At 39.4% G+C, this 24741-nt stretch overlaps 1 protein-coding gene across 6 annotated transcripts; it reads left to right on the top strand.

The window, feature by feature from the left end:
- Positions 1-177: 177 nt before the first annotated feature.
- Positions 178-23612, top strand: LOC103696585 (polyadenylate-binding protein-interacting protein 11-like). 6 transcript variants are annotated; one of them, XM_008778258.6, is made up of 10 exons: positions 178-1122; positions 1266-1355; positions 15696-15740; positions 15818-15890; positions 15988-16100; positions 16226-16285; positions 16380-16427; positions 16531-16599; positions 22785-22846; positions 22949-23612. In XM_008778258.6, the coding sequence occupies exons 1-10, from the start codon at positions 514-516 to the stop codon at positions 23004-23006; spliced, it is 1227 nt and encodes a 408-aa protein (XP_008776480.3). In that variant the 5' UTR covers positions 178-513; the 3' UTR covers positions 23007-23612. The 6 variants fall into 6 exon arrangements, 5 of the variants coding, with proteins under 5 accessions (XP_008776480.3, XP_008776478.3, XP_088569118.2 ...); XM_008778256.6 differs by having other exon boundaries at positions 229-1122; positions 1251-1355; XM_088712992.2 differs by lacking the exon at positions 1266-1355 and having other exon boundaries at positions 229-1122.
- The last annotated feature ends 1129 nt before the right edge of the window (positions 23613-24741 follow it).

Below are 24741 nucleotides of genomic sequence, written 5' to 3'. Positions count from 1 at the left end.
GTACGCCAAGGCCACTCGACGAGCTCCACGTATGCCAAATGTCATGCATGCACATGCCTCATCTCCATGGATGATGGCTTCCATGTGCTATCTTGTACATGGGATGGTCCAATCTCCAGGCGTTCGCTAGTCTTGTTGTTGAGTTTGAAAAATAAAATGAAAGCAGAAAAAAAAAATAGCGGGTGCTAGCGCAACACTTCCTAAAGCTCATAGGTTCACACTTACAGAAAAGAAAATAAAAATAAAAAAAATATAGAGGAGAACGAGAAGGTCCAAAAAGGCACGAGGGAACGGACGATCCGAAGACCCACCACCCCCTTCTCTTGTCCACCAACCAGGAGCCTTCTCCCTCTGCAACCGGCGTGCAGGGATCCCGTCGGTGCGCCTACCATCCTATTCTAAGATGCAACCACTCTTACCCTTCTTCTCCCTCCTCCTTTTTCTCCGCCCTCTCTAAATAGCGACTGCGAAGAGGGAAAGAAAAAGAGAGGACATCGGTGTTGAACATCAATCATGGCCGTTGGTGAGAACGCGGGCGGCGTCGATCTCGGGGCAAATGCGGGGTCTTCTAGCCGGGATTTCGACGCCGGCGGAGCGCCGGAGTCGGACGGCCCCAAGGATCTGGACGCCCGCCAGCCGGTGGTCCGGATGGTAGAGCCCGCCGGCGGCCTCCCGGTCCTCCGCCCCCACCAGGACCCCGCCGCCGACTCCGCCGCCGCCTCCGCCGCCTACTACATAAGGGTGCAGCAGTTCCACCCGCAGCACCGCGCGGCCGGCGGCTTCGGCGGCATCCTGGAGAAGGGCTTGGCGAGGAGCGGCGCTGGGGTGGTGGTGGCGAAGCGGGCCGATGGGGTTGTCGTCGGGAGGAAGGGGGACGCCGCAGCGGCGGCGGCCGCCGGCGGTGGCGAAGGGTTTAACCGGGAGATGAGGGATTTGGAGGAGCTCCTGTCGAAGCTGAACCCGATGGCGGAGGAGTTCGTGCCCCCGTCGCTCGCCAACCATAGCTACGCCGCCGCCACCGGCGGCGGAGTTGGCGTCGTTGACGCTGGGTTTGACTCTAATGGCTTTGGAGCGCACCACGCTGTGGCTAATGGCGGCGTGAATGGCAGTGGTAGAAGGCGGGTAAGAGTTTTAACCACATCTTCTTGCCTATTTTCGATCGTTTTCTCTCTACGGTAGCCTAGCCAATGTTATTATTTCTATGTTTTCTTCTTTTATAATGGTTTTGGTTTTGCGGTTTGGCTTAAAAGAGCGGGTATGGCCAGGGAAAGCGCCGAATGAACAGCAGGACGACTTTAGCACAGCGAGAGGAAGTGATAAGGAGAACAGTTTATGTTTCTTATATCGATCATCAGGTAATGACTCTCAGAGTTTTAGTTCTTCTGGAATTAGTTTCATTCTGAATATTCTTTGCCTCGTGACGTCATTTTTTAGATTGTGCTTCCCTCGCTAGGATATGGCAGGAGGTAGCTTGAGGCATGTCTACTGGCACTTGTTCTGGATTAACAAATATCCTAAGTTTTTGGCCTTTTGCTATCCCCTCATCTGTTCATTAGAGTTTGCTGTAGTTTGGAAGTGCTTGAAATGTTATAGAGGCAATGACATGAGTTTGCAGAATGCTTTAATCATTGTGTGGCAAGGATTTTAAATCTCGATATATCAGTTATCTTGATGATTAAGACTGAGATGAACCAGATCTTAGTTCATCTCAATTAATATAGGAAGTGGGCAAGTTTAGACAGATTTGAGGGTTTTTGAGATCTCGGTTGATAATTTCTGGATTGAGATATCGAAATCTTGGTCGAGATTGAGAACTATATTTGAGCATTGATTTCAAGATTTATTAATTAAAAAGATCTATTTAAGGAAGTAAAAAAAAAGTGATTGAAAAGTATTGCCCAATATGAATGTATTGTATCAGCTGTTATCTCGGATTTTATCATTTTATATCATCATATCAGGAGGTGCCCAATACTGAGATATACTGAGAACTTGGCTGAGATGAAAACCTTGTTTGTAGATCCATAGGAGTTTGGCAGTAAATATATAATAACAGTGTTGAGATGCGTAATATATTTGATGCAATAATCAATATTGTTTTAGTTTGGGTTTTGTTGTCTTGACACTTGGATTTTTTGCTGCTGTTATTATTATTTGTTTTTCTTTTCTTTTCTTTTTTTTGGGGGGGTGGGAGGGGTAGAGATAGGGTGGGGAGGCAAGTGTTGTTGTGCATGCTTGTGCAAATTGCATTATGCCACTTAACATTTTCATATATAGCACACAATTTGTAAGAACAAAGAAAAACTGATGAGTGCTGACCATTTGGAAAAGTAGAAGACTTGGGTCACATAAAATTTGCTATAAGACATGTTTTTAAATGATTGGCAACAATTTGAAAAAAATCCAATTTTGCAAGTCATTGAAAATGAAGGGGGTCTAGTTTAATTTATTGTATTCTTCTCTTAACTAAGAAGGGGAAAGAAGTATATTTGTATATCCACTTGAAAACTCTGAAATTGAATTCTAGCTCTCTCTAATTTGGCTCCCAAACCAATTGGACTCTAAGATACCACTCTAGATAGATTGGACTCTTTTACTTGCTTTCTCTTCTCTTTTCTCCAGAATGTGCATTCCACGTGCTTAGTTACTCATAGTAATTGATAGGAATCTGTGCCAATTGTGAAAAACATATGCATGATGGGGACTTGCTTGATAAACTATTTGACATGCTTTGGTATGTTTATGGCAAAATGTAATTTTCATTTTTCAAAGTTTGAGACAAGTTTGAATGATGGTTGTTGAGTAAACCAGCTAGATGAACCTATGTCTTTATAACGTGGTTTTTATTCTAACGCCATCATGATAAAATTTCTGTTTTCATGTACTCTAAATTCATGGGACAACTATGCAGATGGGGATTGTGATAATGTGAGGAAATGACCAAAAAGAAAATCATCCTGCATGTGAATCATGACCTTGAATAGTGGTGATGGTGGGAACTCTGTGTCCTGTTAAGTAACATGGAAGTGTAATGAAAGAATAGAAGGGTTTGTGTGTGTGTGTGTGTGTGTGTGGTATTTGGCTTAACCCTTAAGCAGAAAACAAGTTAGTGGGGGTGGAAGCTGGACGCTGAGAGGTGGTTGCTGTGATAATGGGTGGTGGTGTTCCTGGAACCATGAAAGGTGATGGTGGTAGATTAAGGATGGGCGAGGGTGACTTTTAACAAGAAAAATCGAGTTGATTTTAAATTTGGAGCATTTAGGCAGATACAGGAAAGAAGCTTATTCATAGATTCTTGAACCCGCTCCCTCTCTTCTAAGCAACGTCGGCCGAACCGGTACCGGTTCTCCGGTGGGATGAGTCGGTATGGGTCTGCACCGTGCCGGGCCGGGCCTGTACCGATACAATAGAAGAGGTGGGGAAGAGGGAGAATGAGAGAGAAAAAGAGAGAGCAGGGGAGGGAGGGATGCCGGTGGAGGGTGGCGGAGAGCCGGCGTCGGGCAGCAAGGGGAAGCCATGGCCTTCCTCTCTCTTCCTCTCCTTCCCTCCCTCGCTTGCTCTCTTTTTCTCTCTTTCCTTCTCTTTTAACAAGAAAAATCGAGTTGATTTTAAATTTGGAGCATTTAGGCAGATACAGGAAAGAAGCTTATTCATAGATTCTTGAACCCGCTCCCCCTCTTTTAAGCAACGTCGGCCGAACCGGTACCGGGCACCGTACCGGTTCTCCGGTGGGATGAGTCGGTACGGGTCTGCACTGTGCCGGGCCGGGCCTGTACCGATACAATAGAAGAGGTGGGGAAGAGGGAGAATGAGAGAGAAAAAGAGAGAGCAGGGGAGGGAGGGAGGCCGGTGGAGGGTGGCGGAGAGCTGGCGTCGGGCAGCAAGGGGAAGCCATGGCCTTCCTCTCTCTTCCTCTCCCTCCCTCCCTCGCTTGCTCTCTTTTTCTCTCTTTCCTTCTCTTTCTCCGCCTTTGGCAATGGTTTTCGTTTTCGTTTTCGTTGCCAAAACTGTACTGATGGGCTGCCAGTATAGCTCGGAACGGCCGAAACCGTCCGGTTCGGGACGGTTCCGCCGACTCTGCTTCCAAATATTATCATTTGAAATAAGCATATCAAAAATTTTGAAACATATGCTTTCTGCATTTTCTTTCTCTAGGTTATTGGAACCAAAAAATATATTTTAAGAAAAGAAGGTTAGGATGCTTTAAATGTGGACAATATACTTGAAAAAATACAAATGCCTGACCATGTGTTTAGTGGTCATCAACCTATAACTTTTATTTGTTGAATGTCCACTGTTTTCTCTTTGTATTGATTTATTCAAGTTTACGTATTCCATTCTAGAAGAATGAAAAAAAAAACAGTTGAAGTATACAAACACATTGCAATTTCTTTCAGTAAAAAATTAAGCTTGTTAGTAAAGCTAGATTCACTTACAAAAAAGGGTGGATGTTGAATTTCTGTAGTAGTAAAATATGAAATGGGTCCTCTATTATTGGATGCAAGTATTGGGCTTATTATTGGAATGGCATGGTGATAAAGTTCAGGTGTACGAATACACTTATAATTTTTGAAATTTTGGTGATGCTTGGGGATAGCCCAAACTGAAAAGTAGAAGTGCTATTATTTTCAGTTGTCTTGAATGGAAAATATGATTAAGGATCCAAAAAATTGACTTAACAAAGTTAGATTTGGTGAACTGGCTCTACCTATCATATCTTTGTGGCCTTTTTTATAATTTAACCTTGTGTATAGCATATTGAGAGAAGTTAGAGAAGGAAGTTGACACCCTCTAAACACTTGGGGGCCCTACTTTGTCAATATATTTACCACTATGTGCCACTATTGCTTTCTCATAATAGTTCCTCGACATTTATTGGAGAACCGTAATTGTGTATCAGGATGTTATTGGATATTGCAATTTAAGGGTGCATGTATCATCTTGCGAAAAAAAAGAAATATCTGTTCGAGCTTGTTAAAATTGTATGGCATTCTTGGTCATCTTTTGTTCCAATCATACTTCACATTGTGATATGGCAAGTTTTTTTTCATGCAAGATGAAAATCTTCAAGATAATAATTTGTACCATTATTATTACTTTATGACCTCAGTTTTTATTAATTACGATCTACCGACTAACAAAAGGAAAGGTTTACCTATTTTTCATAAGTTGTGAAGGTTTTCATTTTTATGTTCCTGCTCAAAATTAATTGTCATTTATTTTGAGAGACAAGTAACGCTATTACTTTTCCCCTTCCCTTCCTGGTGATAAGTGCTTCATCACTTCAACCACCTTCTTATCTCAAAATTATCTCATGCCACTGCCCTTAGCATAAAATGGCTAAATTTCTGTTATATATATCATTTGCAACATCTATGAATTTGGACATCTAAATAATACACATCATGTCATGGGTATGATTAGTATTATATATATATGTTTAATCTTTCTAATACAAATTAGTATACCGGTCTTTATGTCACCTAATTTAATTTCTCTGCAAATTATGATTAGTGAGTATTCCGTCATCACTATTTAGAGTTAATTTCAGTTACTGACCTTCACTCATCATAACTCTTAGTTTATTGGTCATTCCAATTACAAAAACTAATCAGACCTTATATGATAATTGGCTTTATCAGCATTTGAAGATTTTTCATCAGTCTTCGGTGTATAAGCCCTGACTCTAAATATTTGACTAGATAGATCTTCTTAGATATTTTGCACTGCTCCATAAAATAAGATCTATTGGTTCATGATCTTCTATATGCGATATACTTTTGCCCACTTATTCTTTTCGCTGACTTAAAAGGCTTGTTCAACAATGAAACATGCATATTTGGTTTTAAAATTGAAACTTAGGATAAGGGGATGAGGAAACTTGTTTGAATTAAATCAGGTAAGGGGTAATAAGAGCAAGCAAAGATAATAAAGATGATTTGTGCATGAGAAACATTAAAAAAAGGAAAAATTCTGGGGTTTAAGTGGTGAAGTACCTGCTAAAGAAAGAGTCAACAGCTCTGCTTTTGTCATTTGGTGTCAATTACAAAAAGATGCTGGCTACAAATAGAAGAATAAAACCCTTATGCTGCAAGTTGTGAAAAGTGGATAAATCTTTCATTTCTTTTTCCTTTTTCCCTTTTGAATTTTAGTTGTTGGAGGATACAGAAAGATGAGATGAGATGCCTGTTTTCTCATACTTTATTTTATAAAAGATGAAGTCATATAATTATGATGTTACAAATTGTGATTATCTTATGAATCCATATTGGACAAGGAAAGTTGAAAATTCAACTATATGAAAATGTGAATTTCTGAAAGGAGATTGGAAAGAGATGACTAAGATTTATTATTATGATTTAGGTAAAGTTGAATTTCTTTCCAGAATGACAAAATGCACTCATAATTTTTGTTGTGCTTGTGACATTTTCCAGTTTCGACGATTAATTGTATTTCATATCTGGTAGAAACAAATATCTTCTTTAGGATTTATCTTGGAGAATTGGAGAAATTTGATTATTGAAGTTGATTAATTCACAGTAGTAATCCATTCTGGGGGGAAAATAACCAAAAATTCTTTTTATAACTTAGTTTTGTCAGAATTATATTGAGGAAGTTTGTGGTATATTCTAAATCAAGTTGGAGTGCTTTATGGATTAGAAAATGGAGTTGGAGTTGCTTGGTGTCTCTTTGTGTGGATCAGATACTTTATTTAGATGACCTCTAAAGCGAGAATATTGCTTGCCTTTTTCCAGTGAATACTACATCCATTAGTTTTTTCTCATGGCTAATGCATCTATCTTTTTCTAATACATTCGTCTTGATCTTTCTCTTCTTCCGATCCTTAATTTTCAGGAAAATCAAGCCATTTCATTAAAAATCTGAAATTTCATTTCAGATTTTACACAATGCTAAAGCTGAATTTTACCTAAAATACTTTTCTTTTAAATTTCATTAAAGAGTATTGTTTCATCTTAGAAGATACTTGTATAAAAATGAAAGGACACCCAAAAGAATGCCCCAAAACTCTAAGGACGACGGGGAGTATTAGGGAAAGAGTGAACTTGTGTTCTTTATGATGTAAACTCTGCATAAATGTAGTGATAACCTTTTAGCTTGTGACATCCTTGCTCAACCCCAAGTAGGATGAAGGAAATTAATAATTGCATCCTAGCCTTAGATCCAAGAAATGAGGAACTATACTGAACTGCTTGGTTCAAAGCATACCGAGTCACATCAACGGCGGACCCGGGCAGTTACGGTAATGAAATTGAGAAACTGGCGAGGGAGGGGGAGACAGAGAAGGAAAGAGTAGAAAAGAGAGGGAGACAATGATGGTGAGCGATGACCGTTGGAATAGGGCCGAGGGAGGGGGAGAGGGAGAAGAAAAGAGAGGAAAAGAGAGAGAGAGAGGGAGAGAGGGGAGAGGAAGGGAGTGAGAGAGGGAGAGGGCGGTGGTGAGTGACGGCTGCCAGAATAGGGCCAAGGGAGGGGGGAACCCTCTCTCATCCAGGCATCGGAATAGAGGCGGAGCCCCTGTTTTGAAAGAAAACAGGAGCTTTTGGTCCCTTTTTTATGTATTTTTTTGATTTTTTTAACTAAAATCGGAAACCATCTCTCTCCCTCCCCCGGCCTTGTTCCGATGGTTGTTGCTCACCGTTGCCCTCTTCCTCCCTCCCTCTCTCTCTCTCTCTCTCCTGTCTTTTCCTCTCTTTTATTCTCTCCCTCCCTTCCTCCCTCTCCCTCCCCTTCCTCCGTTTCTCTTTTCCTCTCTCTCCTTCCTCTCCCCCTCTCTTGTTGGTTTTCCTATTGGTTCATGCTAGACGGCATGGCACTGGGACATACCGTACCGTACTGTCGGCCTACCGGCACGGGTGCGAGTTCCCGTACACCAGACCTTGCTTGGATTTGTATCTCTCCAAGGCATGTCTAGGAAATGATTTAGTGTTGAGCATCAATAAATAGTGGAAATTTATTTGTTGATGCTGATAAGAGATACTCATCATGGGTTTCCATCGTAACACTTGGAGACTTCAAATGCAGAACCCTCTATGGGAGATCAAAATTCGTCGTCAAATCCCTTTATCTCATGGATCAACAGAAATTTGAGCCGCTTGCACATGTTTCATCTATGTTTGATGCTAGTTACCAATTACTGGACATTCCAAAAGCACAAGAAACCTATTATTGGTTTGAAACTAACTGAGCATTATGAAAATGTTTAAACAAATGTTTAGTAAAATGGTGATGAACAATAATGAGATGGGAATAAAGCAAAAAATTCTTGAAAGATTGCCGATGAGAAAGGATAAAAATGGGAAAAGTATTACATTTGAGCCACTAGCTAACAATAACAGCCAGAAATGACTTGTCATAGAATCAGAAAGCTATATAATTTAGGGTGTCACAACAACAGTGCATAATCTTAAGAACCCAATTTAGATCCTTCGTCACCACAAACACAAAATTAGCCTCAACTTATCATGGTCTGACAACAAGTAGTCGAAGATAAACAACATCAACTGAATGGAGATCCTTCAGAATCACAACCATAAAACTAGCCTCACCTTATCATAGTTACACGGCAATACTGACTGAAATAAATATGCCAATTTAGATTTTCCTCCATTATCTATTCAAATTACTGGTCAAATGCCCTAAACTGTCAGCCAGTAGATATCTGCCAAATGGTATCGTTCTTGTTCTGATAGCAGAAGAACCTAAGGAGGGAGCCTTTTGCTGTATATAAAAAGAAAAACTTCCAAAGTAGTTAAATATTTAATATATATTTTATGCAATTTTTCAACCTATAAGGAATGGTTTATTGAATCGACCATTGACAGATGAGTTGGAAGGTCTAGGTGTTAATAACCACTCACCTCACTTTGACTATGTCAAAGAATCTTTACAAATGTGGCATGCAATATGATTGAAGAATTTCATCATCTATCTTTTCCAAGTAAATAAAATCAAAGGACATCTGTTTAAGGACTTTGGTCCTAGAGTTTGTACTTGATTTATGCAGTGACATTAGTATAAGTTATAGACTATGGTTGGGAGGCGAGGAAGAGTCCATATCTGAAACAAGGATTTGGTTGGGCATAAGGGTTTGAAATAATCTAGAAGGCTAAATAGAAATGTTCCACCATGATTAAATAGAAATGCTCCATGGTCAACAAAAGTATCTTATTGCATCTTATGGTAGATTTATATAGTTAAACTCATCAGTATGGACACCATAATTACAATGTTTTATATAGAACCTATTAGATCAAACAATTTTTCTTAACCTAGACCCCATACATCAAACAATCCATACAAACTACTACCTTCCATAAGTGAGGCGACAAAATCTCTCGCATTCTTCATTCCTCCAGAAATTATTAGATGAATCCCTCGTTTTCCTACACAAACCCCTGAGATTGTCTTATCCCATGACCTAGGCTCCTTGAAGAGTCCCTTAGGATTTCTAGTTGCCTTATAAATCCTATATGGGTAAGCAATAGAAACTCTCCACATCCCAAGGTCGGTAGTATAGTCTCGATCTACTTGGTTCGGGGCGTGCCTGGCCATACCAGAGGCCACCCGGGATGGTTCTAGCCTTGGATCAAGAAACCGACGAGGGAGGGATAGAGGGAGAAGGAAAGAGAGGAAAAGAGAGAGAGAGAGGGAGGGAGAGGGAGGAAGTGAGGAAGATGCTGGTGGAGCGTGAGAGAAGCTGAGGGGGGAAAGAGGGCTTTCCCATTGCCCTCTCCCATACACCTTGCTAGAACAGGGGCGGTGCCCTTGTTTCATTTCGAAATAGGGGTTTGGCCCTTGTTATGTATATTTTAATTGTTTTAAGTGAAGTCGGTAGCCATTGTAGTGGTTGCCAACTTGACTTAAACAAATTTAGGAAAAAAGGGTCGAAGGCCCTGCTTCAAAATGGAATAGGGGCTCCACCCTTGTTCAGGCAATGAAAAAAAGGGTCGAAGGCCCTCTTTCCCCCCTCAGCTTCTCTCACACTTCAAAAGCCCTCGCCCCCCTTCCTTTGCCTCTCTCACAATCCATCAACATTTCCCTCACTCTCTCTCTCTTTTCCTTTTTTCTACTCCCTCTCCCCCTCCCTCTCTCTCTACGGCCCTCTCCCACTCTTTCCCTCCTCTCTCGCTCTCACTCTCCCTCTCCCTCTCTCCTCCCCCTCCTCTTTTCCTCTTCGTCCTCCCTCTCTGCTCCCGTACTGGTTTCCTTGTTGGTTCATGCTAGAGCGGCATGGCACGGGGGTTGTCACGCTCCGACCCGATGGCCCAAGCCGAGCACGTGAAAACGGCTACACATCCATAGGGTTAACCCACATGTCATGCAAGGCCTGCCGTATGGTTCATACGCATTCATGTCATTCCAAACTCAGGCAATGGCAGGAATAAATAATCCAATGCATTTATTCAATAGTCCACAACTACTAATAATAAGAATACATCAAATTATTGCAAGAAACATTAATCATATATTTTCTAAACCTTAAGCTCCTCACTGCTCAGTCCCAAGCCCCGTCTAGTTTACCAAAACCTCCAATAAGATCAAGTATATTATGCAAGAAATATAAGTTTTACATGATTTTTCATAAACAACATGTGGAAAATATATGAAACATATCACATCTATCAACATAGATTTCATAATACATTTGGCCAAAAATAAATTCTCCAAAACTAGGGATGGACTATCCATTTTCACTCTCTTAGTTCTTGTGACTATGGCCACGATCGATCTGTGATTGCCCTATTGGAGGCCTAGAAGGAAACTAGCTCTGTAATCATACGGAGAACATGCTTGGTCAGCATGTGCTAGCGATTAGCCCCAACTGGCTAGGCTCGAAATGAAACTAGCTCTTGACTATAACATGCCGTCAGCCGGCATGCGCCCGTGATCGCCCCACGAAGGCCCAAAAAGAGGCTAGATGCTAAACCTGTGTGATCATAGTCGGACTAAAGTGGCAAATCAGAACACAACAATATCAACGCATTTATTGATGCAATAAAATCAGGTTATGCCCAAGTAAAATAAAACATACTCGATTCAATCATCTTCATGCACTATGCATATTATGCTTAATTTGAGCAGAATATACTAACAATAGAATAATTTTTAAATAATAGATATCAAATCATGTGCATGATTAATTACCAGGGGAAGAGGTAACTTACCATTTCCGCTCTAAAATCTCTCAAAATCCACCAATCAGAGAAATCATCCCAAAACCTAAAAAGTTACATATCTTATTAGACTTCTATAAGACACCATATAACTTAAAATGTCTTGTGGTAGGATCTAGTCCATGTCGAGACCACCACATCTAGCCTAACGCCCAGTGGTCTCACCCATCCCTTGGATCAAAATATGAATTTCATTAGATGGGGTTTGTGATTACCTGAATGCAAAGGAATCAGTCTCAATCATGCCTCCACGCTATCTGGACCCTAGTTTTCACCTGTTCAGATTAAGGTTCCAGGGTTAGACCGAATTTATCAATTAAAAGAAAATTAGACTCGGTCTAAGTCAACTAATAAAGATAGAGGAGAGAGAGACTTAGTCTGGGTTTAATTAGGGGCTTGGATTTCGATTCATCGGCAATGTGGCAAAATCATTGCATTCGGTCCATAGGTCAACCAACATAGGGAAGAGAGAGAGATATTTGATCTAAGGTTAGTTGGGCTTTTGGGCTTGATCTACTTTGTTTAGGTCCAATCAGAGACTTGGCCTATTCAGTCTTGGTCGACCAAAATAGGAAAAGAGACTTGAACTAGTTTTACTCAGGGCTTTGGGTTTGGTTTGTCAATGACCTGGATCAATCAATGTAATTTGGTCCACGAGTCAAGTAGAGAGAAAAAGAGGGTTTTTCTTTTTTAATTAATTAATTATAAATAGGGGAAAATTGAGAAGAAAATAGAAGAAATAAGAAGAATGGAGAGAAAGAGGAAGAGAGGGAAGAGGAAAGATAAGAGAAGACAGATCGTGGTGGGTTTCAGCAGCTGGGTACAGTAGAGCTGGTATCTGAGGCGGCCACTACGGCGGTAGCAATGACCAAGGATGGCGGCAGCAGTTGTAAATAGGGCTGATTGAAGAGGATCAACATCTCGAGTTGGGTTAAATCAAGGGATAGGGCTCGGCTTAGAGAAGAATGGAGGAGGAAAGAGCTCACTGGTGTGTGGCGGAGGTGGTGGATCTCAGCTGAGGACGACGAGCTCCAGCGGAAAATGAGTGGCAACACTTGGATCGGGAAAAATAGAGCACATTGGGATCTGATAGAGAGTAGGGGGTTTGGGGGCAGTGACGGTCGATCGGGCGACAACCACCAAAGATGAGGAAGAAGGAAGGGAGGCTCGGTGATGGTTCGACCGTAAGGGAGGGGGTTAAATAGGAGTTTTTAAGAAGGATAAACATGGTGGTTTTGCAGTCTTAACAATATTTCAGTTAAGCACCTAACTTGCCATGCTATGCCCATCAATGCAGTCTTAACAATATTAACTCTTTATCAGATAAGAAGTTAAAGAAGGCAATATGAGAGTAACAAAACTTTGAGTTAAAAGCTTATTTATAAATGATAGTAATGTTTCGAACATGTTGGACCTTTTTTTTGGCTTGATGACTTATCAATTGGTAGCTTTGAGGTAATCTTATGAATTTTCTTGAAGAAACTTCATTGCAATCTTGTATATCTATTGCCTCAAGCTTCAGTATGCCAAGCTCTTTGCTTTGTCGATCGACCCTCTTATAATGTAAAGATCTAGAAGACATTGGCATTCTCCCCTAGTATCGCTGATTTCTTTTTCTTTAGGAAGCATGGATGCTTCAAATTACATGTTATGTCCATATCAGATATTTGTTACTCATCAGTTACTTATCAAATATGTGTCTGGTACTTGTGTTAAGTATTATATTTTTCAAAATGAAAAAAAGACTCTACATTCTTCCTAGATACAATGGAGGGGGAGGGATCTCCTTTCTTTTCTTTAGATATTAATGTTAACCTTTGAATTGTGAAGGGTAAAGTCCTGATGCTAATATTAAAATATGAGGTATGATTTGAATGATGAGCAAATGATAAGCTTGTAAAAGTTGATGCTACTTTGTAAACTATTGCTTTATGGATTTTTTTTAAATACTTTATAAGTATATATATCTTTGAATATGCGTATATTTTAGTTGATGTATATATGTATGTATGTGTATGTACGTGTATTTATCTATATATGTATAGATGAATGCATGTATATATACATATACATATACATACACACATATATATGTTTATGTGTATATATGAATATGTGTGTGCATATATGTACACACATGCATACTTATATATGTGTGTGTCCTAAAGTACCTGATTAGATTCTTGTGTTATCCACTTCTTTATACTCTTCAATGGGATGTGATTTTTTGCATGATCGTATTGCAAATCCGCTCCTTTGTGCTGCAATGGTGTAATAGTTCCTTAACTATTACTATCTTGTTTAAAATCTGCATGATTTTATGTGTTAATGGTGTGGATTGTGTAGATCCTACTTCAAATCAAGCAAGATATGATATGAAATACTTCTTGCACTGCTTAATGATGAAAACTACGGATGGTGGAATTGTCGCGAACTGCTAGCTTCAGGGCATACTGTCCCGACTTGGTTGGTTGTTGAGATGAAATGGGCTTTTGGTTCAGTTCATGGTGGTTTATTTATTGGTGTGGTCTGACTAATCTTTGGGTTATCTCTTCATCGGTTCACTATTTCTCTCGAAGCTTCTAGCTCTCCTCTATCACCTTGCCGTCCTCTCTTCCTCCAGTGCTTCGACTATTGTTGCCGTTACCAGTCTCATGGCGACCTCCATCGTTGTGGTACTCGTAGCACCTCAAGATTATGCCTGGCTAATGGTGATGCTCCTCCCTTTCAGGGTCTACTCGTTCAACCCTTCGACCTCTCAGTCTCCTGATCAATGATGATCTACACCAAAAAGCAACCAAACCATCGGATCTGAGATCAAGAAGCATGTATTCGATGATCTTTCTAGGTTGGATCGAGGGATCGAGGCCTTAGATTCGAGGGAGGTGCAATCTGTGGCCCAGACTATTAGATCTCTCTCTCTCCTCTTCTCCCTCTCCTTTCCCTCTCCATCCCGTCGGTTCCTGTAGTGTCCCTCACCGATTGGCGATTGCTCCTTCCTAAAGGTCACAGGACCAAAGCCTCTCGACCTCTCCTTTTCTCAGATGATGATTTGCACCTAAAAGCGAGCAAGCCATCAGATCTGAGATCAAGAAGCATGTGTTCGAGGATCTTTCTAGGTTGGTTTGAGGGATCAGAGCCTTCGATTCGAGGGAAGTGCCATTTTATGGCCTAGGTGAATTGTTCTCTCTCCCTCTCCCTCCCTCCCTCCCCCCTCTCTCTCCCCTTCTCCCTATGCTCCTCTCCCCATCCTCTCCCTTGATTCAAGTACACATTGGGTCAGTACGGTATCGATTGCTGGCCGATATGGTTTTCGGTACCAGTTCGATGAACCTTGATAAAAATATTGCTAATGCATATATCCTTGGATCATCTTGATCAAGTACCGGGCCCCGTACTGGTACGATGTTATCACTATGTCGGTGTAATATGGTATGGGGCTGGTTTGGCATACTGCGTGTCATCCAGTTCGATATGGTATGGTGTACTATAAACTTGATTTTTACTCTGATTTATTACTTACTATTTTCTTATTAGGGGAAAAGAGGAGCATATTGAAGTCACTCTGTCACTCTCGAACACCAAGGATTCTACATTAGGTCCTAAACATCAAGGATTTGACATCCTTTTGTCATAATAATACCTAACTTTGTTAACATATTGTTCTACGAGACTAAAATACTATCCATGCTCAAAACATTCAGTAAATTTAAATATGTTTGATTAAATTCAGACAATTGATATGCTCTTGCAATAAGATAATAAGAAGCTTTTGATTGTTGTTTAGACCTATTACTATGAATTTTTCACATCTCACTCCTTTAACACAAAAAGTTAATACTTTAATCTAAATGAACTTATCTGCCCATTTGAAGCTTTCTATTGTCCTGTATTCCCTTTGTGACTTCTATCTCAAATGCACATTCTCACATCTCTGTAAAGTACCTGGGCTAGGAAGGTGACTGTTCGCTCCTAGCTCTAAGACTAGGGCTATGATTCATTCTCACATCTCTGTCTTTCTTTGTGTCCTTCACCAATCAAAAGGACCCCTTATTTGGAATCCGAATAAACTTTCCAAGGCCTATCTGTTGATTCCTTTGGCCCCATATTGTATTTTTCAAAGTAAATTGTTTTAAACTAGCTTTTTCTTTATCGGAATCCATAATGCAGAGGGTGGGTTTGCCTAATTTGCCTGTACTCTAACATTGGATTGAATTACTATGGGAAACATCATTTGTAAGTATGATCTGTGCAGCTGATTGTTGTTTACACATTGCTGTAATAGTTTATAGTTTTTGAAACTTCTGTGTCACTTGTGAAACAGGCCTAAAAAATTTGGTGTTCTTTGATTTACATGATTTCTTCATTATGGACAGGAAGTTTATTCTCTGTTTATATCACCATTAGGATTTTTTTTTTTAATAAGGACGTCTTTACCTTGTTGCGTTCATCCTTCATTTGATTGAGGGGAAGGTTTGACATATAACTATTGGGATTTAGGTTACTGAAGAACAGCTTGCAGCACTATTCATTAACTGTGGACAGGTAAGTTTCTTTCATCTCCTTTGAATTTTTGTGGAATTTAATACATATAAAGTTTAATCTTTTCCTTACTGCTGAAGGTTGTTGACTGCCGTATGTGCGGGGATCCAAACTCTGTTCTTCGTTTTGCTTTCATAGAGTTCACTGATGAGGGTGATTACCAATGTTTACATATATTTTCTTGCTTAGCTTCTCATATTTATAAACTTTAAATATCATTGATTGTTGTGATGTGATGATGCAACTTCAGAAGGTGCAAGAGCTGCTTTAAATTTGTCAGGAACTGTGCTTGGATATTACCCAGTAAGGGTGCTTCCTTCCAAGACTGCAATTGCCCCTGTTAACCCGACATTTCTGCCAAGGGTAAGAGATTTAAATTTGTTATGCTATTTCTTTGGAGATGCTATACATGTTATATGTGAATATTTTCCTTGTCTTGATATCTTGTTGATTAGTGGTTAACTTTTAACCATTCTTGGGGCCTTTAGTCCGATGATGAACGTGAGATGTGTGCAAGGACTGTTTATTGTACAAATATTGACAAGAAGGTAAACTATAAATTTGTTGAATCATTCTTCCAAATTTTATATTACATCATTTATGCATCTCTAGAACCACTTTTCCCATCAAAGCTTTCTGCAGGTTTCACAGGCAGAAGTTAAACTCTTCTTTGAGTCTCTATGCGGAGAGGTTTGCAGTCTCTATGTTCAAATTGTGTTCATTTGTTCTTTTTCAAATATTATTATTGTTATTATTATTATTTAATATTGTGACATAATCTTGTATGGTACAGGTCTATCGCTTGAGATTGCTTGGAGATTATCATCATTCGACTCGCATTGCATTCGTCGAGTTTGTGATGGTTCGTATCTCTGGCTTTCTGCATTAATGCCAAACTATCACCATTCATGTGTAACTTTTTGACACAAGGAAATTTTCTTAGTGTTAAACTTATTAGTATGGTGCAGGAAAAAAAGGATTCAAGGAAACTGAAAGTCTACAGCTTGTATCAGCATGCATGTTGTGTTTCTTGTCTTCTCTGAAAACAGCTCTTATCTAACTAATACTATTTGCTGCCTCATGATTTTAACTAGATTTGAGCAATCGTTCCCTGTACCAATTTTATTGTTCAGTTATTGTAGGTAGTTTCTTATGGCTTTGATTCAAGAATCTCCCACATAACACTTCAGAAAATTTAATTTCTTTAAAATGTTTTGAGACTTCTATTCGCTGATGAAAAGCAAAGAGCGGTATTTGTCACTACTTATGTCAATATGTCCTACATCTCATGTTGCTGTGCTATTTGTTTTTAAATTATTTATGTACATGTCTATATTTTTGAAGTCTTCCATATGACAACACAAACACTATGTTAGAGATAGATTATTTGTGAGTGATTGGAACAAATAAAGATTAAAATAGAGTTTCTTTTTTTTTTGTGTGTGCTCAAAGGCATCATATCCCACAGTACTAATGTGCGCGAATACAAGTTTACCAATTAATTGTTAGTAATAAGTTTCATGGGGCATGCTACTCAATGTTCTAGCTATATATTGATGCTTTGGTGGTAGGTGTTGATTGTCCATTGGGAGGTCCTTTGCCAAGATTTGCTCTGCTATTGCATCTCATGACCTGGGATGCATTTGGGCTTGGTTCATTGAACGGACCCTTGTGACTGGTGTAGTTTAGTACGTGGGCTTTGGCCTGATATCTGTATTCATGGTTTAGCTTGGACTTGTGGATGCGGACATATTCGTGAGACTCATGTCCAAGCTGTAGTTATGATTGGATTTGTTTTGGAGCCTAAAATTTTTCTCTAAAGTCTAGAGCTCTTCTCTCTTTTTTTTAATTATGGGAACTTTCTAGGAAGTTTTTGTTTTAATTATTTACTCTTCAACACTTTTAATGCTATACTATTGTATATAGTGACTAGTACATGAACCAATCATAACTTTTATAAATCTAAAATAGGTAAATAAATGGTTGGTTGGATATAGTTTAGTTCCTTATATTTTGGGATCTTATTTGGTGGGAAATAAACTGTTGATTTATTTAGGAGATCCAGTTTCCAGTGTTAGGAACTCCTTTGATGTTGAACTATGTTGAAAAAGGCCTTAAGTCATAATAGGTAAGTTGAGAGAGTCATTTCTTGAGTAGGAATTCTAGTAGTTTGACCTGTATAAGGAGTGTTTTAGAGTTTCAAAGGAGTTATTTTGTTTGTAAAGATTTTTAGCATCCCCCCGCTTTTTGATTTATCTCATCTTCAATCTCTGCTAATATTAACCTTGGTTTTCCTATTCTAAATCCCACCTAGCTCTTGTTTTAAACATAAGAGTAAATTACAAAAAGCCCTTTGAGATTAGGGGTAAATTGCACTTATACCCAGTAGTTTGAAAAACCCACGCTTACGCCCTTAAGGTTTCTCCATCAGTTTAACCTATAACTTAACAGAACATTAGTCAAACTGTTAACCTTAAATGGGACCCAAATACATTAGAAAAAAATTTCAAAAATGACCAAAATAACCTTAAGTGACAAAATAGCCATGCAAGGACACAAAAAAATGGGTGCATCCTCCTTGCCACCCAAGGGCAATTTTGACTTTTCACATGAGGTAAATGGTTTCATTAACGCCGTTAATTTAACTAGGTATAAGTGTAGGGATTGGGTATAAGTGTAATAAATATAAACCTTAAAGGGGTTTTGTAATTTACTCTAAACATAAATATGAAATCCAATATATGAATTTATGTTATAGGAGCACTCTATACCACCAAGCAACTGACAAGGTTTCTCTAGAAACTTGTTCTCTAGACGTTCTACCTCATTAAGAACCCATACCAGAAATTGTTAGGCCTTTTTTTAATAATACCATATCACTAGAAAACTTTTATCTGCCTTGCTTTTGGTTGAAGGATGGCAAAGTAACTTATGTGATCCAAACCATAGTTTGCCAAACTCTTCAGGGCTTCAGGCCCTTCCATTCGTTGTAGTCCATCCTCTTGGTCCTACATCACTTGTTTTCAGCCTGTTAATAAAAGGGCCATGCTTCGTTGTCGAGCAGTTTCTCAATACTTCCAATACCTGCAAGTTTAGAAAACTTGTATTTTGTTTCTTGGGAAACATAGTTGTCTTTAGTTTTACCTACTTCTAAGCTAACTGGGATGGTGAATCGTGGATTAAAATTTTAGGTTGCATTTGGTTGTAGAATAAATGTTGAAGGAATAAGGGAAAGTTATTTGGATAAATTATGAAGAATAGCTTGTTTGCATATTTGAACCTGTGACGCCCAGTTCACAATAGAGCAATCTTATTATTGCGCCTAGGCCCTAAGAAAAAGGATGAAACTGGTGATTGAATATAGATTATGCAAACTTAAATGATTTATTTCAATATAATATCGTCTTGAAAAGGTCTATCTCGTGCTTCCCCGCCAACTCGACCAGTCACAATGCATGACTAAATTGGCTTTCGTGTTTGATGGTGGATGACCGAACTGATCTTCATGTTGAGACAACATAACTCTACCTCATGGATAAATAACAATGAAAGCAAACTAAAAATCAAAACCATGAAAATTATTTCAAAATTAAGGTGAAGGCGCAGGCTGTGAAAACACCATCATCATTGGCTTTACATAGGATGCATGCCATGCCAAGTATCGACTAGTGGATCATAACAATACTAGCTGCATGCCATACCTGGCAAGGCCGTCAGAGCCTGGCATCCAGCATGTCATCATCACCTTACATTTGCTGGTACAATGGTTGCCTACTAGCCATCCAATTGCATCTCAGAAGGTTTGAGAAAAGAAAATCATAAAATGGCATCCTGAATTAGTAAAACAAAAATGCAAAAACATCTGACTCAAAACATGGAAAACGATGAAAATCATTGAGTGGACCCATCCGGAGCCCTCACAGACATGCTATCAAGTATGTTATGGGCATAGGAGGGTTCTAAGCCTTCCTCACAACATACATCAGGCACATCTTGGGTATAGAAAGTTACATTCTCCATTCAGAAACCCAACATGCAGGTCCAAAATAATTCAGAAACAACTAAAATAGAGATCTATTGTGAAATAGCTTCATACATACAAATCTGAAAATCCAAGAGCAAGGGATCCATACCATTGGTGATGGAAGAAAAAACCAAAACAAGGCACAACTGAGGGAGAGACGGGCATCATGCACTTCTTGGCACTGGACTGGAGAAAGGAGGCCTCAGGTGATTCTAGCAGCCGGTAGAGGGGAGACCAACATAAGAGCTCATCAAAGAAGGGAGGCCACGATTGGGTCTGCTGCAAAAAAATAAGCTCCCACCAGCCAAATGAGCTTGCCTGTAGCTGGAGAGGACTTGGTAGGGCCTCAAAATTGGTGAGGCAGCAACAACACTTGAGGGGAAAAGCGAGGGTTTTGGGAAATTTGAGGAGGGTTCAAAGGAGGAAAAGCAAAGGAAGCTCCCAACCGTGATGGGGCGATGGATTAGGGCATTAGTGAGCTAGATTGGCTTGCCGCTAGTTGGAGGGGGCCCTGTGAGGCCTCAAAACTGGCAAGGGAGTAACACCACAAGGGAAAAAGGGGAGGGAGTGGGAAAGAGGAATTGAAGGAGGGGGGCAAAGAAGGAAAGCTGATGGAATAAGGGCCCAAACTAGGGCATGACAATTCTAACAGCCTCTCCTCTCTTGTGGAATCTTGTTTCCTCTGGTAGGGAATATTGTGCCTGTCATAGGATAGGCTATTTTGGAGGCAAAAAAAGCTGTTCGGGTGGAATAGGGAGGAATAAGTTGCTTACTCCGCCCCAATTCCACCTTCGAAATAGAACCTTAGACTACAGGACCTTAGACTACGCTTTTCTTTTGGTCCAGGCGAAGCATCTCTAATAGAAAATAATGATATTTCTATTACAAAGTTTTACCATACTATTATGGAGGTAACGTATGTTGCAGTTGATCCAATTTATCCTCTTGGGCATGCAGTGATGTTTAGGCCAAACTGACCTAAGATCTGTTTAGATAGACTAGTTAAAATGCACACGCAAGTGCATGTGGCTACAATCGAAGATTTTAGATGTAGGATAAATTTTAACATGAGTTATGTACCAAGATGTCATATTCATGATATTGTTTAATATTTATTTCATATATTATGTTAATAATCTAGATACACTTGAGTTATGTGATGACCAGCAAATTACTTTATTTGGATTGGAGTATGCAGGACTCTTATCATACATAAAATCATGGAAATCCCAAGTCCAGAAATGTTAGGATATTTTTTATGCTGGTTTAGCATGGTTTAAACATCTATGTTGCATTTTGTTGCAGAATAAATTGAGGGAATAAAGAAAAGTTATCCAGGTGTTGTAGAAGGAATGGACTTATTCTGCATGATAAGGTTTGTTGGCAATTGGTTGGAGGAATAAGCGGGAGGGCATAAGGGTAGGGAACAAAGTGCATTTAATGTGCATTGAATTTTGTCACAAGGACAAAATTGCCCTTCCATTTTTTGTGTTTTTAAATAGTGGATAAGGGCAAAAGAATAATTGGAGGGGTAATATGGTAATTGTGCCGAATAAATTTCCATCTAATACCATAGAATAAGATTATCCGAGCCTCCCTTGTAGTCAACCATGATGTAATTGGGAGGAATATCTCATAGGGCATTACAAGAAAGGAATATTCCTATTCTGTTGGTGCCAAATTGTTTTTTTGGTAGGATAAGTGGGGAAACTAGGGGATATCCTTTGCTTTTCGGGTGACAAAGTCTACCCTAAGAAAGAAATCTAAGTAGGGTAGTTACTGAGAATTGAAAAGTTGGTAAATGTAGCCAAAAAAAGTTGGGAAATGTAGAAACGTTAATGTATTGCTAGGATATTTCTAAAAGGTGGCTAGTCTTAGGAGAAGCTTAGCTGATCCCACACCTGGCCAGTGTGCAACCATATCTGACTTTGGAAGGCCTTTGCATTTTTGTGGCTTTTAATTGCTGTTCTGTGAAGACCTTTGTGCTATTGCAGGCTGCTCATGTATGCAGTGGGTTTGATTGCTGTTAATGAGACAGGTCGGCACTACAAATTTTTTTAGTCCATAATAACAATAAAACTTCTAAAATATTCCCAGGTGCAGTATATTGCCTGAGGAAACCTGGATTGTGAACTGCTGATGACAAATAAGCCTTTGTACCCTAAAAAACACTGCAATGGTGCAATCCTTGTGAACTGGATGAGACCCAATTTACATCCTTTTCAGGTAGCTTCTGGGAGACATGTAGTGCTACTCTGGTGATTTTCGCTAGATGTGTTGTATCTATTTTACTACATTTTCCAGTTCACAAAGGAAAATTGATATGAGAGTTAAGTCATTGATGGATCACCTTTCTTGGATACTGTCATACATCAGATGGTATTCATATGCTGATTGTTACTGCCATATTTCTATCAAATATTTGGAAGTTTTGATGGATTTGTCGAAGATTAGAATTAGGTAGAATTATGAGAAAAATTGGAGAAAATTCAGTTGAATGAGAATCAAGATACTGATGATAAATGATGAACTAAGAACTTACTAAAACTGCAATGCAACATCTGCCTCAATGGATATAGAATTTGGCTTTCATTTCAAAGTTTAGAAAGAGGAGAGATCTGGTTCATTTGTTGGGGGATTGAAAGAGGATCTAGTGCTCATAGTTGAAGGCCATCCATATATTAAATGATTTGATTTGTGTCTTTTCTCTGTATTTATAAGTCATTGGATATGTTGAATACATGCTAAATTTTTTCTCTTGTTCTGGCATCCTGAGCATTCATGAAATTTGGGAAGCTGCGTAGAATTTCCAGTCTATGCTTGCTGTCTAAGCCATCTCCTTTAGTCCTCCCTACCTTCTACTTTACCACTTATTCATTCTATCGTATATCAGTGCTTCTTTTCTTTAGTTCCTATTTGGGCCCTTGACCTTGAGTCTGCTCAAGTATGGTGCAAAGTCTTACTTAAGCATTTTAAATCCAAATTTGATGCCAAAATACATTATTTGAAAAACACCCTTGCAGGCTGAGAGTGCAACTACTGCCCTCAACTGTAGTGGCGCGATTTTGGGATCCTTGCCTATAAGGTACATTTTCTTGTATCTTATTTAAATTTATGCGTGTTATAGCCCTTCCCTGGTTTCTTTTTTCCTTGATGTCTGTCTTCTATCTCCTTGTAAACATTTTAGGATAAGCCCCTCGAAGACTCCTGTGCGGCCACGTGCTCCTCGTCAACCCATGAGCTGAAACTTTTAGGTCCATGGCATGGCCGATAGAACTTTTATACACACACAGAGTATACAGGGGTATTAAGGTATTTCTCTTTTGGATTATAACTTATTTCTATGTAGCTTCTTAATGTTTTGTACCTGGCAAATCTTTATATGTCTAGTGGGGTGGATCGTTCTTTTCTGGCACATAGAGTTGGTTGGGACATTGAGGCTTTTGACAGTTTATCAGTAGACAATGGACAAATTTCCTTAACATATCTATGAAAAAAAGCTGTATCAATTGTGTGGAAAATATTGCTGAAGGAAGCTGTTCTAGTTGCCTGAAAGTGTTCTAATCAGTTGCTTCTATTGGTTATTAAATAAAAGCTTGCTTCCTGCTGCACTGACTGGCTGTAACAAGGGGTTGGTTTGCTTTGAAGTTCATCAACTTTTCCTGGGTAATTTTTTACGCATCTGATGAATTCTCTCTTCTTGGCTGTGGATTAATTATGTATAACCTCTTTGAAACTTAGGGACGATCAGTGAGGGGATGTTGTTACCGATCACTGATCACTACTGTTATGAATAGTCTGATCTTATGTATTTCTTATTATTAATGCTTAATATTGATTGAATGCTTGTGTATGGTCAGAAATTGCCATGTATCATGATTCAGATATAGATTACAGCTCAACTGGTCTGGAACCCATTAAAATCCAATAAATTGCAGCACAGTTTTGAATCCATTCCAGGGTTCTTCGCCGGTTTGTAACCTCTGTTCATGGTCACAAGTCGATGTGGTCTAACCCTGATCGCCTTGTATGTACTCTTAAAAGGGCTTATGATCGTAAGAGAGATGAATTACACAATCATGTCTGCCAAGAGGGCTAAGGTGGTCACGATTGGTTTGAATTGATTGATCTTGAATGTGTCTAGTCTTTATTTTCTTGATTCATACATAATTGAAAGCCTACACGAAACAAGGATTATGTGATAGAAATAACACAACGGGTCCCTCACTATGTAGAATTTTATAACAATTCATGGTTGGCATGTAATTTAAAATTAATGAATTGTTAGGAGGTTTGTTATTTATGAGACAGACCAATTATACAGGTAGATCTTGCTATAATTATAAGGCATGCTGATCGGGTTACATGTATGCTTTTGTAAACAGCAGTTAACGTTTCCTCTGTTTGGGAGTACTTATGCCTGAAGCTTCTGGGGTTTCAAGCGGATCAAGCGATGGTCACAAAATGTTTCTTATTACCGCACTGCATGCGAACCCGGATGACCATTGTGGTCCAGTGGATCTTGTTGGCGAGCCTATTAACAGAAACAGATTGGTTGGTTGCCTGGAAGTATTATTTGGACTAACAGCCACTGATGTTGGTATGCGGGCGGGTTCCGTCGCCACCCTTGTGCACCATCTAATCATTAGAGAATGGAAACTGCCCTGATGTTTGAAGAAGAATTTTTGAATATGAGAGAGAGAGAGAGAGAGATAGAGAGATGCAGGAGCATGAGCCCAAGGTGATTTAATCTCTTTTTTGGAAGGTCATCAAATTACATGGGGTACAAGGAGTTTCAATTATATTGAGCCCAATTGAATCATGGGGCGTGTGTGGAGATCGAATTTTCATCCTTTGGACGAATCAAGCCAATCAAAAGCATGAGCCTTTCATGAGCCCAATTGAATCATGGAGCGAGCATAGAAATAGAGGCCAACCATGGATTCTAACATATTGAATTGAGTCTATTTTTTTCTTGAG

This window comes from Phoenix dactylifera, chromosome 16, assembly GCF_051530095.1.
Source record: "Phoenix dactylifera cultivar Ajwa chromosome 16, Ajwa_hap1_PhDact_Kaust_v1.1, whole genome shotgun sequence".
Lineage (NCBI taxonomy): Eukaryota > Viridiplantae > Streptophyta > Magnoliopsida > Arecales > Arecaceae > Phoenix > Phoenix dactylifera.
Note: the sequence above shows the minus strand (reverse complement) of the source record. Positions and strands in the feature narration are given on the sequence as shown.